This window comes from Monodelphis domestica, chromosome 3 (genome assembly GCF_027887165.1).
Source record: "Monodelphis domestica isolate mMonDom1 chromosome 3, mMonDom1.pri, whole genome shotgun sequence".
In the NCBI taxonomy this organism is placed as follows: Eukaryota; Metazoa; Chordata; class Mammalia; order Didelphimorphia; family Didelphidae; genus Monodelphis; species Monodelphis domestica.
This window is the reverse complement of record NC_077229.1, coordinates 88,190,516-88,210,793: the sequence shown is the minus strand read 5'-3', so window position 1 is coordinate 88,210,793 and position 20,278 is coordinate 88,190,516. Positions and strand designations below refer to the sequence as shown.

At 37.9% G+C, this 20,278-nt stretch overlaps 1 protein-coding gene across 1 annotated transcript; it reads right to left on the bottom strand.

The window, feature by feature from the left end:
* Window positions 1–4,969: 4,969 nt before the first annotated feature.
* On the bottom strand, window positions 4,970–5,929 carry monDomV1R1219 (vomeronasal 1 receptor monDomV1R1219). The gene has a single exon (NM_001167500.1). It carries the CDS (start codon window positions 5,927–5,929, stop codon window positions 4,970–4,972), a length of 960 nt encoding a protein of 319 aa, NP_001160972.1.
* Between the last annotated feature and the right edge of the window lie 14,349 nt (window positions 5,930–20,278).

The following is a 20,278-nucleotide window of genomic DNA, read 5'->3' as shown; positions in this document are numbered from 1 at the left end:
CCTAATCAATAAATTGATATTTATACCCCAAACCAGTCTCTCGGATAATTTTAATCATAACATAAGTAATGTTAGTCCTTTTGAGAAAACTCTTCTACCCCTCTACCCCACTGCCTTATTATATACATTTCTTTGACTCAAAACATCTTGCCCAAAACATCGTGGAACATTTCTTTAGATTATGTTGTAAGACAGGAGAGTCATCAGCTTCTGAGTGTATGTTATAAGATAAGAAAAGGCATCAAAAACAATCTTCTCTCACCTAAAAGTGACATTCAAAATGACATTTCCTGTAGTTTTATTTTGACTCATAGTTTTATTATACCTTATATGGCTATATTAATGATGTCAAACCCAAACTCTTCCCTAAGAAGAAGAAAAATCACTTTCTTACCCTGTCTTTCACGGACTTCCCCTTGCATCATCTTGTATCCCATAAAGTCTGTCAGCTCTAATAATCAGGGTCTCAGACCATTCTGGTTATGCCTGTAGATCCTAACTTTGTGACTACAGCTCTAACAGTAAAATCGGTTTTGCTCAGAAGATTCTTGCCCAGTTTTTTTTTCTTTTTTACAGCTTGGCATCCCATGGGACTGAGGATTTGGATTCCAGCTCCCATTGGCTTTTACAGCAGAATTTCTCGGGAGCTCCATCATGGGACCTTCCCCTCAGGGGACCCCTAAAGCCTTGTCCTCCACTTCATCCAAGTTTCCACTCCTTCTGAGCACCAGAAAGATTCCTTAGAAGGTTCCTTCTTTTCTTTTTGAGCTCTTTCTGTTTTTTGTTCTATATTTTATGTTACATGCTTTGTGTTAAATTGATACTATTTCCTTTGACTTGGGACTTTTTCCTATGATTTTAATATTGTTAGACACATGCATTCATTGGTTTCCAAAAGACACAGAAATATTTTTTGTGTGTGGTTAAACATGTGCAAGGGTAGAGAAGCTTCATCACAAGTCCCTTTCTCTGATTACTTCAAAGAAAAGATATTCTTAGGTAGATACTATTATTACCAAAAGACTACTTTCTCATTTTCCTGGTTGTTCTGCCCTTAGTAAAGGATTTAGGTCATTTGGCTACAAATGCTCTAATAGGCACCTGTTTATAATAGGGATGAATAACTAAACTGATGTGTGTTTGTTTGTCAGTTATATATAAGTAGATTTATTGCAGGAAAAGTTTTAAAATTTTTATAATTTTTTTAAAGTAAGCTAGTTAATTATTTAGAGAACTAAATTCATCCAAATAATAGAATCTAAAGGAACTACACTTGAGAATTGTGCATTTAGCCTAGTAGCATCCTCAAAGGATTAGCCTTATTTAGGAAAGAAATCAGTTAAAGACTTAGCATTTAGAATTTAAAAGCTGATAACAAAGGCTATATATTAGACAAAGAGAAAGTCTTCAAAATGTAAAAGATAGATTAATTTTATCAGGCCTGATTTAAAACTGTTGTAAACATACTGAATTGTAAATATACTGAAGCCTATAGATAAGTGTTTTATAAATGCATATGTGCATCTCATTGAGCAGGAAGTAGAAAAATCTAGACCACTGAGCTAAGGCCTAATTGCAATAACGCTATGGGAGAAGGAAAAGCTATCTCAGTCAAAATTTCACTAAAACAGCTACTCCAGGAAGGGGAGCAAAATAAGCCATATTCTTGGGCAGAATTATTTGAAGCACCCTTCCCTATACAGGCTTCAAATAGCTCTATTTTCTTATAGTCTCCTTTTTGCCAAATGACAGAACCCACTTTACGTTCTTACTTTGTATCAATAAAGTTGTGTGTAACTCTGCCCTCTCTTCTCCCATATTGGATGTGTTGCAGAAACTGGACAGGTAAAAATGACAAGGGGATATAGGGAGATGAATTTCCCCTCTGATTCTCAAGAGTAACCAAGCTAATTGCAAGGACCAGTGCACTGAGGAACAGTAGGAAGAAAAGACATCCTAAAACTGGGAGCTGCGTGAGTTCAGTAAGGTTCTTCAGAAATAGGAGCTATTTGAGATAGGCAGGAAACTGGGCCATGCTTGCAATTGCTACTTCCTGTTCATAGGTGGCATTAACCCAGTAAGCACTGCCTAGGATTAAAGACTCACAAGGAATGTTACATTCTTACATTGTATTGATAAAGTTGTGTGTAACTACTCCCTTCCTCCCTCCCTCCCTCCCTCCCTCTCTCCCTCCCTCCCTCCCTCTCTCTCTCTCTCTCTCTCTCTCTCTCTCTCTCTCTCTCTCTCTCTCTCTCTCTCTCTCCTCCCATGTGCATGGTCCAGGAAGCTTCTCTTCACTAAGGTTATCACTTTCCTCTACTTCAATTTATTAATAAATCTTATAAAAATAGAATACTTGGAGTATTGGATATTAATTTTTAATCTTACAGAAGGAAAAGATATGTAGTAAGACATTTAACAAAACACTGGAATTATGAACTGAGTGAAAAATACACATTTGGGTATAGTTTCATATCAGTACCATCTTATGAGCCCAAAACTCAGAGAGAAAAATCTCTGAACCCTTCTCTTCCTTTGGGAAGGCACTGTTTGGAGGAAATGCAGGAAGAAAACTAAAACAAGCTGGTGGCTCTGGGAACCCATTGCCCAAAAAAGAAGACAAGGAGGATCTAGAGAAAGTAATGACAAAAGAATTTAAAAATAACAGTGACAGTGACAAAAGTGATAGCTTAAAAATGGAAAGAAATGAAAAGTCATGCAGGTCTAGGTCCCAGCCTCTTCCAAGAGCCAGGGAGCCATTAGACCTATAGTGTCCTCCTATAGAATGCATGTGTGTCTGGTCAAAGGATGATACTGATATCTATCAAAATGAATTTTCAAATGGAATAAGGGGTATAATTTATATTAAATTCATACATGTGCCAATAATTTTTATCAAATTGTGATTTCTTAGCCCACAAACCTGGATTTATATCTTTGTCAAATACAAAGTTACTATACTCTTTTACTATCGTTTGTTGTATGTCTATCCTATTCCACTAATTTGCTTTTCTATTTCTTATCCAGCACCCAGATAGTTTGATAATTTGATAATCAGTGCCTAATATAATTTAAAATCTGATGCTGCTATACCTCCTTCCTTTATATCTTTTTCATTAATTCTTTTGATATTCTTGGTCTTTTCTCTTTCAAATGAATGGTATGATCAAAAGACAAGAAAAAGAAATTGAGGCAATAATCATTGGCTATGATTTATTTCAATTCAATAAATATTTAGTAAGCATCTATTATATGCCAGACATTGTGCTAAGTGTTGGGAATAAAAAGAGGCAAAAGACAGTCTCTGTCCTGAGGGAGCTTATAATCTACTGGTGAGGGGAGATAACATGAAATAAATTTATGCAAAGCAAGCTACATTTAGGATGAATAGGAAATAATTAATAGAAGGAAAGCACCGTGAACTGGAGAAGGAGAGAGTATTCCAGACATAGGAAACAGCCGGAGGGAATGCCAAGAGCTGAGAGATGAAGAGCCTTGTTTATGGAACAGCCAGGTTTTAGATATATAGATAGATAGTTGTTCATCCTTCATTTTTCATAAAAGACTAATGCCATCGTAGGATAACATCTTGACTCAAGAGTAATTTGGATTTAAGTGAAGGAATTACCCAAAATCAATAGATTCAAATCTCTTTTTCAAAGTCATCAAAGTCCAATAGCAGGACAAAATTCAAGATGGCGCAGGGTGCAATGGATGACTGGCCTCTTTGATGTCTGAATAAGCTGTAAGCATTCCATGGCACATGCTTCAGCTGCCTACATGGCCATTGGAGCAAGTTTTTCACATCTACCCATTCTGCTCAAGGAAATTTTCATATGCTTGGGGTAGACATCCCCCTAACTCACTGATGGGTTTGAGACCTAACAATTGCTCTCGACCTGCTTTGTGTCACACACTGTGCCAGGCCCTGGGGTTACAAAGGAAAAAGCCAACAACAGTCTCTGTCTGTAAGGAGTTTCTATTTTTTCTGGAAATAAGCATCTTATAAGTACATATACAATGGAAACAAAGCAAATTTTAAAAATGTAGGTGTGGGGGATGAGATCCAGTGTGTAATTTTTAGAGTAGTATTTGGCTTATTGTAATCCCAATTTTCAAGACCCCTTAGTATTTATATTCCTTGGGTTAAAACTGTCACAAGTTCCCCATAAAATTTTTGGTTTTCCTGACCTGCTTTCAAAAACCTTTAGAAGAGTTTATCTGTACCCTGGCAAGAAAGTCAAAGTATAAGATAAGCTGAAGGAGGAGAGAACAGGGAGTTTCAAAAGTTTCTTTATTGTCCCAGGCTGGGTATCCCATGATAATCATGGATTTTTCTTGATCATGGGGGGCTTTGGGGGTGCATTATGTTGAAAATCATGTGCTCAGGACTGTTAACATCACATTTCCTTCCTTTCCCCTCCTCCTCTCCCTCTTCTCTGCTATCTGCTATTTTTCTCTTGAGTGAAGCTGTTTTTTCTCTGCCAGCATCTTATCAAGTCTCCTGTCTGCTCATTAGAGTGATTTCAGGGGGAACGAGCCCCCTCCCCAATTCTATTCCATACACAGGGAAAATAGAAAGACTTGGAGTGAGTACTAGCCATTTGGAGGTGGAAAGTATGTGGGAAATTTTCTAGACGCAGAGAAATAAACAAACCCAATACGATTCAATGCTGACATACTTTCTCTTTCAGTGTTGTATAAATGATCTCCATGAGGACATGAGCAGTGAAAACTTACGATTTCCATTTCCATTATACTCTAGGTTTCTCAAATATGTTGCAATTGTATCGAGTTCATTTTAGGCATGGGGCAACCAGGACAAAGTCAAGGGCAAAGAAGTAAAGAGCATTTAATAAGACTGGAAATATAGGTGATTGTTGTAAAATAACCTGAGGGAGTAATAAATAATGAGGCCCTGATTGCCATTGATGCACATTGAGTAGATCAGGAGATTGAGTGGACACAATCAGATCTGTGGTTTAGGAAAATTACCTTGATAATGTGTGGCAGATGGATTGGAGAGAGGATGGTTATTTTTTCCCATCCAGAAGAGAGTATAGATCCTGGATCGTTGTGGGATCAACACAAAGGGGCTGAAGGTTGGAAAACATAGAGACAGAATACCATTTGTAGACAAAAGCCAGAAACGCTGTTGATAAAAATAATGGATAAAAATGGCAAACATAGAAGATAGTGAGTAAAAGCAGACAAAGGTACTCACTAGTAGCAATATAGTTTTGGTGATTCTGACCTCTGTGGAGGCCCTGGATGAGAGGCTGCTGATGTGAATGGTCTTCATTTTCTTTTGGTGCGTGTACAACATGTTCACCATGTAGCCACTGGCCCAGAGTATGAACACCATACAGAACATATTTCTGAGTGTAATAATAACCCAGTAAGTATTCATATGCCTTTCAAGAAAACAATACCCAAAATTAAACTCATATGTAATATTGTTTATGTGTCTTGGGCCTGTCATAGAAAATAATACAGGTATTTCTAAAAGTATATTGAAGATCCAGCAGAGGAAACAAGAATAAATCATATAGTCCAGAACCCTGGCTTTGAATTGTACCAGTCTAGGGAATTTGGTAGAGATGATAATGGCCTGGAAAATACAAAGGTAGCAGGTCAAGCATATTGAAAGTGCCTGGGCCAGCCTATGAAAGTAAAAAACAAGTTTACATGAAACATTATTCAGGAAATTGTCTGTCCCTAAATTTATCAAGATTTCTGGGGCTCCTTTGGTAAGCAGCATAATGATGTTGACCAAGAATAGCTGGATGAAAATCAGGTTTATAGGTCTCATATTTTGGCCAGTCAAGACACTGAAAGAATAAAAAGAAAGAAGGAAGAAGTTTATCAAGACCCCAAATCCAGCCTGGAAGAGGATTATAATCCCAAAGCACATGTTAGTAATCAGCATGATTGAAATGAAGCTTTGAGTGACAGAAACCTAGAAAAAAAAAATAGAAAATCCATATGATTGTCACACTTGAAGATTCCATTCCCTGGGAGACTCAAATCTTTCTTCCTGTCTCTTTCCCAACCCTATGATATTGAATAATGCGGATAATTGCAAAGGAATCTCCTTTACCAAATCTGCCTGCAAATATCTACAGCCCATTCTGGGTAGTAAGAAATTAAGTTGTGAGATGACTTAGGGAGTCAGAGCTGAGAAAACGATCCAGGCAAGGCTAGAGCTATTATATTTGTTGCATCAAGTAAGGCAAAAATCAATCATCCTCCAGCTTTACAATCTCCCCTATCCTCCCTACGTTATGATGATCTTGTTGGACAAGGAATCAAATTAGCTCTTATTTTTTCACTGAGTGATCATCGCTAACACTCCACCAATTGAGACAGCAATTGTGTAATCAACTTCCAGAGATAGGGACAAGTGAAATGAGAAGACCCAGGATGAGTTATAGAGAGAGCAGACCTGTTGATTTAAAGAGACATAGCTGGCAGTGTCTTTTACTGGAGTTTATTCATAGAAATACAGATTAAGCAAAGGGTCTGTCTCAGTTTCATTTATGTGGAGAATTCTTCCTGAACCCATATGCCAAAAGACTAAAATTCCTTTTCTAAAATATTGTATAATTTTCAAGTGCTAAACCATTGACTGACAACTCTTTTACAAGAACCAATTGTTAGTTGATTCTGAGAAATATACTTAAATTTAATTCATTAAAAGAAAAAATAATTAAATAAAAAATCAAGACAAAAGACAAGCCGTGGGTAGAAGAAATTTCATCCCACAATGTTTTTGCAAATATATGCTCATACCTCTGTGTTAAAAACCAAACCAAACCATGCAGTTAGGTTGGAAATGCCTTCTTGAAGACTGCAATTACAGAAAAGAATTACACAACAAATAGTTGGGATATTAAGGGAAGTTTAACTGTGAGGCAGAGGTATGAGAGGAGGAATCAATAATAGACCTCACGCTACTGAGTTTCAATACTTGGTTGAAAGTGAGTTTCAAATAGAAGCTAAAATCAAGAAGCACGCTCTGAGAAGAAACTACAGTCATATTTGTAAGAAGAAAATTTCCAAGCTTCATCCTTCTCCAACAGAAAAGACAGGAAACTTATTGTCTCACTCAATAAAAAAAAAATAACAAATTAACTGATTTTTTTTAATGTAACTATAGATGAATGTTATCAGAAGTTCTTACTACCACTTCTCCTCTTTTACTTTTGGTTTCTTTAGAGAAAAGGGGAAACAAGACATTGCAAGGGAATTTTCCCCTATTGTTGCAAAAATTATTATAGTAAGAGCTGGAAAAAAATGTGGGGCAAAAAAAGGAAACCCAGTCTAAATTAGTGATAGATAGAAATGAGAAAGAATCTAGTTCATCTTAATTTGAGACTGTGTTGGGAAGAAATTCTAAATGTTTTTTTTTAATTATTTAACACACACCCACTCTGGGGCTTCCCATCACTCCCATCTCATATGTGCTGGTTTAAGCCCTTTGCCCCAGAGGGTAACTAGTTCCCCCCAATCTTCTATGGATAATTCTAAAGAGTTTTTTTTTCTAATTTAGTAGTTCTTTAGCTAAAATTAATATGCTTCTCATTAATAGTCAAACAGCAAACTTAGTAAACTTTTTGTTGTTGTTCAATCATGTCTAACCCCATTTAAGGTCTTCTTGGCAAAGATACTAGAATAGTCTGACATTTCCTTCTCTAAGTCATTTTACAGATGAGAGAACTGAGATAAATGGGGTTAAGTGATTTGCTCAGGGACACATAGCTAGTAAGTATCTTGGGCCAGAGTTGAACATAGAAAGATGATTTTTCTTGACTGCAGGCTTGGAACTCTATCCACTGTGCCACCCAGGTGCCCTTGTTAACTTTCAGGGAAAATATTTGTTAATATGATAGAGTAGGAAGAATTGGTACAAAGCAACTTCCTCTCCCCCTCCAATAAATGTCTAGGCTAACACTTTTACAAAAACATAGAAATCCAAGAAAATATTGAGTTCAAACTAAGAATAAAATGCAAGATACGCATGGAGAGAATATATATGGCAAACAACCCCATGAAGTGGAAGTCCTTTCTCTTTTCATTGAATCTTCATACAGCATCCTGGGGGTGCTGAGTAGACTACTCATGTGAATCCTAGAATGACTATTTTCTTGATTCCATAGCTGCTGTCTCTTTCCCTTTGTGGTAACAAGTTCCTTGAAGCTATCTCCTTCAACAAGTCTTCCTGCATCCATGATTGTCTTTGATATTTCTCTCATTTATGAGGGAGCAGATATTTCATCCACTGCTTTCAGCAGCCTCCCCTTCGGTGATCTTCCAGAGTCTCTGGCCTTTTCAGGACTCACAAGGTCTCTGCTAGTCCACTCATTCTTCTAAGAGGAAAAACACAAACACAAGAGAAACACAGGAGACTATATATTCACAGTCGTGTGGAGCAGAACTTGAAGAAAAGGTATCTGCTTTTGAACCCACCAGCTTTCAAAATCAGTCCAAAACAATGCATCTGCTTCAAAGAGAGGAGGCCAAAAGAATTTCAATAACTTATGATCTTCATTGTGTACGAGTTCTTTTGGGTCAGCAGTCAATTTGAAGATTCATAGATATTTTTACTCTCCATTACAGTTAAAAAATGAGGCGAGTTCAGTGTAGAGTAGAATTGATTAACAAAGTGATCAAGAAGTATAAGGGAAGAGAGTGTAGCCAATTTGAGGATGATGGTAAATGGAATAAAAATAAATGGCATTGACATGGGCATTGTACCCCCCGAACCATAGAAGTGTTTCAGGCAAACTATAAGAAGGGAAATCCTTTGCTCCCTTCCATCCTTGTGACTCCTAACTGAAGAACATCTGATAACTCCTATAAGACCCTGAGAGGTTTATCCTCCTTGGATCATGCTTTAGATTTGAGATGGATAGAGAGATACACCTCCAGGCTATGCCTTGATACCATCAGGTTATATCTAAGACATCTACCTGTCATGTTCCCCAAACTATGAGGGTCACACTCTATTTCTTGTGATTTTTAGATTTACTCCACCCTGCTTACTCTTTAGAATTCTAGCAACCAATAATGTATACACCCCCACTTAAGGATTAACTGTAGGGGAGGATGGCCTATGACTGACATGTACTAGCAAGTGACAAATCAGAAACAACTGACTGACCCCCATGGCTGTCCTAAGCCAAGCTTAAACCACCATTGGTACATGTGAGACAGAAAGTGATGTAAAGAACTGCCTATATATTTTATGTCACTTCCTGTGATCATGCTCTCAGCAGCGTTGGCAGCTCTCAGCAGCATTGGGAGCTCTTGGTGGCATTTGGCATTTTGTGGCTTGGTGGTGAAGTTACTGGGAGAAGCTCTGTAGTGTAAACAAATATTATTATTTAAATTGCAAAGTTTAAATTCTTTTTGAGAAGAATTTTAGGTAAAGAAACATAATACCTCTCTGAATCCAGAAACTGAACTGTTGGAGAAGACACCATGAAGAAGCCCCCAGACCACAAGTACACAAAAATGAACTTTGGGTGTGGTTGATTGAACATTTATTTGTATGTATACTCTCATGCCAAAGGGGACTGCCCCCTAACTGACTTTTTGTCAATGCGACCAGCAATTATTGGTTTTGGTTTTTTTCCCACTCTTATCCTCACATTATTGTAATCTTTAAGTTGATTATGTTTTCATGATCCTTTTGGGGGAAAATATAATTTTTTTTCCAAAAATGATCACACGGAAAAATGTAAAAAATAGACTGGAATCCAGGACTTCAATCCCCAGAAGCCCTTGCTCCACTTCCCCAGAATGCTTTATAATCTCACTGAAAACCTCACCTGGGTCAAGAACAAGATGGGGCATTTAACCTGATTGCAAAGGCTTTTGTGCCTCTTTTCTTCCCTGTTTTCTGCTTGCAAGCAGATGTGGCTCTTTTCATAATGTAGGTGAGGTTGTGTCTAGGCCTCTCTCTGGCCTAGTCACGTGCTTTCTTATCCTGTATTTTCTTTAATCCTTAATCTTTATTAAACCTCATAAAAATATAATACTCCTTACAGAGAGAAACTAATTTCTATCTTAATAAACTCAGTCTCCCCTAAATTTTAATCTTTACAGTAGTAAGGTTTAGGTGAAGTATCTTCCCTGAGTGATTTCGGTGAGTGGTAAGGCTGATTCCTCCTTTCCTTGACCTCCTGAAAGGCACTATCCTCTGAGGAGGCCCCTCATCTTGGAGGAGGCCTCATGACTGGAAGCCAAGCTAGATTTAATCTTCTGAGATGGCCCCTTGGCTGAGGCCTCTGAACTCCCTTTGACTTACTCCAGGCTGGAGAATATCTCCTACCCTTACCCTCTTCTCCTTCTTCTTAATTTCTTCTTTCTATTGTAATTAAACCACCATAAAATCCCAAACTGACTTGAGTATTTTATTGGGATTGAATTTAAATCCCTGGTGACCACTAATATATTCAGTCAACAACCTTAAATGTTACCCCTAACAGTCTTCAGGTGGATCCTGGTTAGATGACCAACACCCCCTGCCCATACCTCAGTGCCTACCACTCTAGAGTCACATCTTCATGGCACAAAGTCACATCTTCACTGTCATAAAGAATATAAAGACCCCAGAAATCATGTCATCTGGGAGAACAGCTTTTCCATCCATGCTGTTCCCTTAGGAGACAGTCTTCCTGGCTAGATTTAACATTACCTTGTAAACAAATAAATTTCTTTTTTTATTTTTAAGCTAAGTTTTGGAGTCTTGCATTCTTGCAAAAGATACCCTTCCTGAATCCCGAAGATTCACCTCAAGCCTCCCACAACAGCCTGAAAATTTCCCACTTTCAACAAACTGGAATCAGAGAGCAGCAGGCATGTTAAGGCAGTGGTTTTTATTCTCTTTCACCAAAGATGGCAAAATGCAAAAGCCTGAGTGTAAGAACGGACTTTTTATAGTATTCCTCATGCAAGATTCTCCCTCCCTTTTCTGTCCAGCCCCTTGTCTGGGAATGGAAAGTGAGGAGGCTGTCATGTACAATCTTGAGTGCATGAACTAAGTTTCAATACACAAGAGAAAGAATGACAAGAGGTACATCCCCCCAATACTCTCACAAGGTAAAAAGTAACTGAGCTATGCCAATGCCCTTGAATTTAGATGCCTCTGTATTCTCTCAGGCTGGTTTGGCCGGCTATCAATCACCTCCTCCCAGACTTGTCCTGGGACTTTTTTAGATAAACAGTCAAATATTCTTTTGTGATTTAACTCATTATCGCAAAGTTGACTTTTAATTGAAACAAACTAAATGCTTCATCTGGGCAGGCCATAAGAATCCATTTTACACAATGGGAAGAATAAACACTGATACTTCAAACAAGAATGAATACTAAGTATTGATTCCAGAGCAGAAGAGTGGTAAGGGCTAGGCAATTGGGAATTAAGTGATTTGCCCAGAGTCACACAGCTAGGAAGTGTCTGAGACTAGATTTGAACCCAGGACATCTGGATCCAGACCTGGTTATCTCTCCACTGAACCACGTATCTGTCTCTTCTGCTGTTCTTTCTGCTCTATTAATAGAGCCACCATCCTAGGTCTCTGATTAATTGTCTTTGGTCAATTGTCTTCCTCTCTATTCAAAGAGACATTTTCCCTCCCACTCTTCATCTCAGAAGCTAAGTCAAAAATATTACTCACCAGGTTGTTCTTTTCTGCTTGGACAGAGTGGGGCAAACCTATAATAGTGAAAGAGTGGGAGGAGGAGGATGACCTAGTTATAGTTATAGGAAATGAATTCCCTAAGCTTCTTGCCTCTGGGAGCTTTCATTAAAATGTCACATCCAGAAAAAGTGACACTGTCTACTTGGGGAATGTTCAATTTCTCTGAAGAACAGCAAACTCCTGTCCCAGATGTAAATTATGTGGTACAATTTACTTCCTACCATTACTACTGTAAAGTGAGAACTTCCAAATAAAGTAACCTGAAGAGGAAAGCTTTTTCAAGACCATGGGGGCATGGAGGAGTTGAGACAGGAAAAAATATCATGAAGAGAATATGAAGCAGGGTGTTTTGATAGCTGAGTGATATTAGTGGCTGCCACTGTTCTAATGGATTGGGTCTGGCTCCAGGTTCCCTAATTCCATTCCTATAATGGGACTTCCTATTCCCCTGAAGACCCTTAGGCAATTTTATTTCCTCTGGAGAACAAGCTGTAGACAACTCACTGAAATATGTTATACATTGTCTAAAGTAAAAGATAATTGTGCAGGGCCATAAGGAACCTAATTTGTTGATCTTTGTTTTTCTTTTTCCTAATGGTAGTAAAGAGACTCTCAAGACTTTGAACAGGAACAGAAGAGTCAGCTCTGTGTTTCAGTTAGAACTGAATGTTGGATTTCTGGAAGACATTGACAAGAGTCACATGAAAAAAGAGAACATAATTATTGTGTGATATGAAGCAATGCAGGAACTAACCACACTGATGAGATCACAGATCCATCAAAGTTTCAAGTACTGAAATAAAGGCTATATTGTCAAGGCAAGAATCTATAGGATGGGGACCTAGCTAAGCCAATGGCACACATGAGATATGTTGATGGCCTGAGTTAGCAGAGTGAAGAACTTATGAATAGTGAGAAGGGGGTAGATGCTATTATAGAGGGAAAATTGACAGATTCATTGGAAATGAAAGTTGAGGGAGAGAGAAGAGTCAAAGAAGCCTGAAGTATTAAGCCTAGCTGACAAAGGTGAAAAATAATGAAGAAAAGAGAAAGGATATTATAAAGAGGGAAGAAGCAGCAGCATAGTATAATGGAGGAAATGCAAATAATAATGTCAAAATCTTTATGTACCTTTTATTTGTTACCTATTTTGTTTTTGGCAAGTTTAATGACCTAGCTCTCAAGCTCATTTTTCTCATCTGTGTAAAGATTAAAATTTTAGGGGAGACTGATAGAGGTAGACATTAGTATCTCTCTGCAAGGAGTATTATATTTTTATGAGGTTTATTAAAGATCAAGGATTAAAGAAAATACAGGATAAGAAAGCACGTGACTAGGCCAGAGAGAGGCCTAGACACAACCTCACCTACATTATGAAAAGAGCCACATCTGCTTGCAAGCAGAAAACAGGGAAGAAAAGAGGCACAAAAGCCTTTGCAATCAGGTTAAATGCCCCATCTCATTCTTGACCCAGGTGAGGTTTTCAGTGAGATTATAAAGCATTCTGGGGAAGTGGAGCAAGGGCTTCTGGGGATTGAAGTCCTGGATTCCAGTCTATTTTTTACATTTTTCCGTGTGATCATTTTTGGAAAAAATTAATTTTTCCCCAAAAGGATCATGAAAACATAATCAACTTAAAGATTACAATAATGTGAGGATAAGAGAAAAAAAGAACAAAACCAATAATTGCTGGTCGCATTGACAAAAAGTCAGTTAGGGGGCAGTCCCCTTTGGCATGAGAGTATACATACAAATAAATGTTCAATCAACCACACCCAAAGTTCATTTTTGTGTACTTGTGGTCTGGACGCTTCTTCATGGTATCTTCTCTAATAGTTCAGTTTCTGGATTCAGAGAGGTATTATGTTTCTTTACCTAAAATTCTTCTCAAAAAGAATTTAAACTTTGCAATTTAAATAATAATATTTTTTTTACATTTCCCCGTGTTGTGGGTAATTGAAAAATACACAATCACTTATGGATGCATGGCTGAGGTATGAGGTATATGAATCAATTGGCAAGAGATATTAAAAAGATATCAGAAAATCCAAAGAAAAAAGAAAAATTTCTGGATGAAAATATAGACTATCAAAGTCTTATGTGCAAAAATTCCAAGTAAAATGAAAAATAAATCTATAACAGGTCCTTCTATCAGGGCCCAATCAAAATGATCGAAGCAATGATGCATTTACCCAGTGAGTAGCCAGGACTACAGAAAGTTACCACACTATGAAAGGCAGAAAAGGGGACCAGATTATAGGAGCCAAGGTTTTGGGGATACTCATCTGTGAGTATTTTCAGAGTGAGTGTGGACACAAGGAAAGCCTATGTCATAACAAGATGTTAAACACAGTAACCTCGAGTCTTCACACTAGGTTCAAGACCTTTGTATTGGCCTATAAGTGCATCAATCCATCCTGGATTGGGTTTTCTTTGGCTCTGTGAAATGGCTCTTGTGTGTGTATCTTATCCTGGAATCAGACCAAATCATTAAGCAAAGTCCCATAATTTTTTAAATAATTAGTGGCATCATTTTTATAGTCACAAGCTTTTGGGGGCATGTATTGACATTATAGCAAATATATTTTAAACATATATTACTGAAAAATCAAAAAGTTAAAGAAAGTCTTAATGCTGGTGACATGTGCTTGAAATATAAAAAAGAGAGAAAAATAAAAAAACTGAAAAAGTATATTGCACATGCAAGAAAAATATAATAAAAGAGTTTTAAAAATTCAAAAATATAGCTTATAATCATTGACACTCTGTGTCAGCAAAGAAAATATAGAATACGAGGCTTTCTCACCAAAAATGAGATCAATTTCCTCTTCATGTGGCCATGATCCTCTGTATGAGCAAATGAATGTTACATGGTTTTTTTTAAAGAACATTAGTACAAATATGTAGTATTAATATCCCCAAAATTCTCAATAGCCCAATTAATTACAATAGCAAACAAACACATGGTCATACTTTACATAAGTTGTTGTATGACATTTAAAAGGCTATGAATTGATGGATATTTGTCACAATTTTTACAAACATAGCAATCTTTCAACCTTGGTAATAAACATATTTTTAAACAAAGTAAAACTCATCTTGGGTTAAGAACATAATAAAGAAATATCATTCTGGTGGAAGTAAAATAATGAGCTGAAGAGTATAAATGAGAGGTGCTCCTTTTGGGGGGCTTTTTAGGGGTACAAATGCCCTGAGATTAACTTCCCCAACTTCCATTCACATATTTAGAAATGCAGTAAGGTTGGGGGTTATAAAATGTATTTCACTTCAGCTATGGGCCTTACCTCGTGGTAGGGGCAGGCAAAAATGACCAGAGATTGTTAAAAAAAATTCCAAAAATCATATTTTAAAAACCCTTAAAATCACTTGAGATATTTAGCATATTACATTTTCCAAAGGTTGTTATAGCAATTGTAACCAATTCTGAAGAAGTCCATCTATCCTCTATGTGACAATTTACAAAGGCAAAAATAGAAAAAGTGTTTTTTCACATATGGGCTTATTCAATAATATTTGTTCAGCACAGTTATAGGGGAAAACAACAGAATTTAACAGTAGTTAACTTAGTACATTAAATGAACAGTATAACAGAATAATATTGAATCCAGTAATATATGAACTTAAAATCACAAAGTTATATCTTAAACAAAACAATCAGGAAAATGCAATAGAAATACAGAGTTGGTTTTTTTTAAATAAACCATTGGAGTCTGAAATACCTTAAAATATATAACCTCCAGTCTTTAAAGTTCCTTAGGTGTGTGTGTGTGTGTGTGTGTGTGTGTGTGTGTGTGTGTGTTATTAATTATCAATTTAAATGTCTATTGTCCGAAGGCAGAGTGGTAAGGGCTAAGCAATGGGGTTTAAGGGACCCATCCAGGGCCCCACAGCTGGGGAGTATCTGAGGCCAGATTTTAACCCAGGACCGCATGTCCTTAGGCCTGACTCTCAGTTCACTGAGAAGCAGAGTTTTTCCCCCAAAGTTAGCTAAAAGGAATGCAGGTGAAGTCAATAAAAGGATCAATGCAATTAAAAGACATCCTTGTAAAATGGCCATTGCTTTTAAGTTCCTGCTTGAAAAAAACCTTTCTTCTTTCCCTCTTGTCTCTCCCCTCCTACTATCCGCCCACGTGGTCAATACACCAGTTTTGTTACCAGCTGGTAGAAATGAGTCCTGAGCAATCTGCTCCAAGGATCTGGGTGATGAACTGGCTGGGGTTGCGCTCGTGGGTCTGGGGCGCAGAAACAGGCAGGCAGGACTGGGAGATCGGGCACCAGGTGAGAGGCCAGGAGCAGGAGCCAGAGCCCGAGCGGGCCACCAGGGTTGGTAGGGCTGGGACCAGGTGAGGATGGAGAGAGGTCAGTAGCAGCAGCAGGAAAAACAGGCAGGCAGAACAAAGCAGCTGGGAACCAGGTGAGAGGCAAACAGCAAACAGGCAGGCAGGGCCGGGAGCTAATGGCTGGAACAAGCAGCAGCTTTGTGAGGGCAAAAAAAAAACCTTGACCAGAGAAACGTGGCTCAAAAAAATTTCTAGGCACTAGTTATTAAAACTGAACTTAGTAAATAAAAGAATCAGAAAAGAATCAGAAGATTGAGATATTTCATTTTCCCGAAGTGGTAAGCCAAAACTGTAAAGATTAAATTTTTAGGGGAGACTGATAGAGGTAGAAATTAGTTTCTCTCTGCAAGGAGTATTATATTTTTATGAGGTTTATTAAAGATCAAGGATTAAAGAAAATACAGGATAAGAAAGCACGTGACTAGGCCAGAGAGGGGCCTAGACACAACCTCACCTACATTATGAAAAGAGCCACATCTGCTTGCAAGCTGAAAACAGGGAAGAAAAGAGGCACAAAAGCCTTTGCAATCAGGTTAAATGCCCCATCTCATTCTTGACCCAGGTGAGGTTTTCAGTGAGATTACAAAGCATTCTGGGGAAGTGGAACAAGGGCTTCTGGGGATTGAAGTCCTGGATTTGAGTCTATTTTTTATATCTATAAATAAGGGAGTTAAAGTCAGTGACCTCCAAGTTCCTTTCCATTGAACCTGCAATACTACAAAACCCAGGGGAAAAGTTATTGGGTCCACTCTATCTTCATTAAAGCAAAACAATGTTTCCTATCACTTCCCACACTCTCTACATTCTCCAGTTCATCTTTATCCCATCCCAATAATTATTCTCATGGGTTTTTCCCTTTTGATGTGCCTTCTAAATAACAATTGTCTCTAGAATACCTAGAATAGTTTTATTTTTCATAGGTTTTTCTTTTCCATGTATTCTATAAAACTCTTTCATCCTTATGTTCATGGAAACCTGGCTTTCTTCAAAGGTCTAGTTATTGTGGACATCCTCTCTACTTTTAGTTGCTCTCCTCATGTCCCTTTACATATTATGTCAGAATATATAGTCTATAATCTCTTTGCTTTTCACTGCTAATTTCTAAATTGATAGTGTTGTTTTATTTCTTTTTTAATTAATTGTGTATTTTATATTTACAGCAACTACATATAATAATATTTCCTTGTAGTTTTTTCCTATTGTGTAACTAAGGAAATTAAGCCAGTTGAGTATTGTAACAGTTAAAATTTAGGGGAGAGGGGGAGACTGAGGCAGGTAGAAATTAGTTACTCTCTGCAAGGAGTACTATATTTTTTAGAGGTTTATTAAAGGTTAAAGATTAAGAATATACAAGTAAGAAACATGTGCCTAGGCCAGAGGCCTAGACAAAATAACCTCACATCATGGAAGAGACGCCTCTGCTCCAAACGGAAGTCCAAAAAGGCCGAGCCCTTCAAAAGCCTTTGCTTAAATATCTTCTCGATCTCGGCCCAGGTGAGATTACAAGGCATTCTGGGGAAGTGGAGCAAAGGCTCATGGGGATTGTAGTCCTGTATTCGAGTCTATTTTTTACATCCCCCCGTGTGATCATTTGTGGAAAAATTAATTTTTCCCCAAAAGGATCATAAAAACATAATAAACTTAAAAGATTACAATAGTGTGAGGATAAGAGAAAAAAGAATAAAACCAATAATTTCTGAACACATTGACAAAAAGCCGTTAGGGGGCAGTCCCCTTTGGCATAAAAGTATACATACAAATAAATGTTCAATCAACCACACCCAAAGTTCAATTTTGTGCAACTTGTGGTCTGGAGGCTTCTTCATGATGGCTTCTCCAACAGTTCAGTTTCTGAATTCAGGGAAGTAGCATCTTCTTTACCTAAAATTCTTCTCAAAAGGAATTTAAACTTTGAAATTTAAATAATGATTTTTTTTACATTCCCCCGTGTTGTGGGTGATTGAAAGATTCAGAATCAGTTAGGGATGCATGGCTGAGGTATATGAATCAATTGGCAAGAGATATTAAAAAGACATCAGAAAATACAAGGCTTTCTCACAAAAAAATGAGATCCATTTCCTCTTTGTATCTGGCCATGATCACTGTGAGTAGAAGGCAAATGAATTGAACAAGGTTAACAATTTTTTCATCTTTAAAAATACAGTAGTACAACTATGTAGTTACCAAAATCCCCAAAATTCCCAATAGCCCAATTAATTACAATAGCAAACAAACACACTTTCATATTTCACATAAGTTGCTGTATGACATTAAAAAAACCTATGAATTGATGGACATTTGTCACAATTTTTACAAACATAGCAATCTTTAAACCTCGGTAATAAACATATATATATATATATATATATATATTTTTTTTTTTTTTAAACAAAGTAAAACTCATCTTGGGTTAAGAACATAATCAAGAAATCTATATATCATTCTGGTGCAAGTAAAGTAGTGAGCTGAAGAGTATAAATAAAGGGTGCTCCTTTTGGAGGCTTTTCCCAAGGGTACAAATGCCCTGAAATTAACTGCCCAACTTCCATTCACCTGTGGGAAGGTTGGGGGTTATAAAATACATTTCACTTCAGCTACTAGAATGGGCCTTACCTCGTGGCAGGGGCAGGCAAAAATAACCAGATTGTTAAAAAAAATTCCAAAATCATATTTAAAAAACCCTTAAAATCAAATCATTTGAGGTATTTAGCACATTAAAATTCCAAAGGTTGTTAATACAATTATAACCAGTTCTGAAGTCCATCTATCCTCAGCAAAATCGAAAAAAGCTGTTTTTTCATATATGGGCTTATTCACAATAATATTTGTTCAATAGTTATAGGGGAAAAACAACAGATTTTCAAAACTCAGTACATTCAAAATAAATTCAATCAACCTTCAGTTCAAGCAGAATAATATTGAATCCAGTAATATATGAACTTAAAATCACAAAGTTAAACCATAACAAAAAATGCAATAGAATACAGAGATTTTTTTTTATAAACATTGGAGTCTGAAATGCCTTAGAATATAGCCTTTAGTCTCTTCAAAGTTCCTTGGGTTTTTTTTTTTTTTGGTTTGTTTGTTTGTTTTTAATTATCCATTTAAATGTCTATTGTCCGAAGGTAGAGTAGTAAAGGCTAGGCTAAGGGGTTCAAGGGATCCGTCCAGGGCCCCATAGCTGAGAAGCATCGGAGGCCAGATTTTAACTAGAGACCTCCCGTCTCTGGGCCTGGCTTCCAGTTCGCTGGGCCACCCATTTTCCTCCCCAAAGTTAAAGTTGAATCTTTGGGCTGAGTCTGCTCCCAGACAGGCAGGTAAAATCAATGAAACTGCCAGAAGAGTCAAAAATCCTTTTAAACAGCCCATTGCTATTAAGTTTCTGTTTGAAAAGTCTGTTTCTGATCTCTAGTCTTTTCTCTCTTTCCCCTCTCTGATACCCCTGTGGCCAATACCCCCAGCCACGTGGAGGCTTAGCCTAAGGGAAAATTGCCCGGTCTCCTTTCCCTCTCATCTCTCCCCTCCGCCCACGTGGCCAATACTGTTACCAGCTGGTCGCAATGAGTCCTGAGCGATCTGCTCCAAGGATCTGGGTGATGAGCCGGCTGGGGTCACGCTCTTGGGTCTGGGGCGCAGAAATAGGCAGGCAGCGGGCCGGTGAGAGGCCAGGAGCTGGAGCGGCTGCGGGGGTGGGCAAGGCCGGGACCAGGTACCAGGTGAGGACGATCAGGGCTGCAGGCTGCAGGCAGGAAGCGGCGGGGCAGGTCCGGAGCCTGTAGCAGCTTTGCGAGGGTAGAAAACCTTGGCCAGAGAGATATGGCTCAAAAAAAATTTTTTTTTTCTTGGTACTAGATATTAAAACTGAATTTAAGATCAGAAAAGAAATCAGAAGATTCCAGGTTCGAATCCTGGCTGGCTCGCCAACTGTAACAGTTAAAATTTAGGGGAGAGGGGGAGACTGAGGCAGGTAGAAATTAGTTACTCTCTGCAAGGAGTACTATATTTTTTAGAGGTTTATTAAAGGTTAAAGATTAAGAATATACAAGTAAGAAACATGTGCCTAGGCCAGAGGCCTAGACAAAATAACCTCACATCATGGAAGAGACGCCTCTGCTCCAAACGGAAGTCCAAAAAGGCCGAGCCCTTCAAAAGCCTTTGCTTAAATATCTTCTCGATCTCGGCCCAGGTGAGATTACAAGGCATTCTGGG

Excerpts from the sequence above, each read along its gene's own strand:
- monDomV1R1219 (NM_001167500.1), bottom strand. The coding sequence starts at position 5,929 with ATGCTGATTACTAACATGTGCTTTGGGATTATAATCCTCTTCCAGGCT.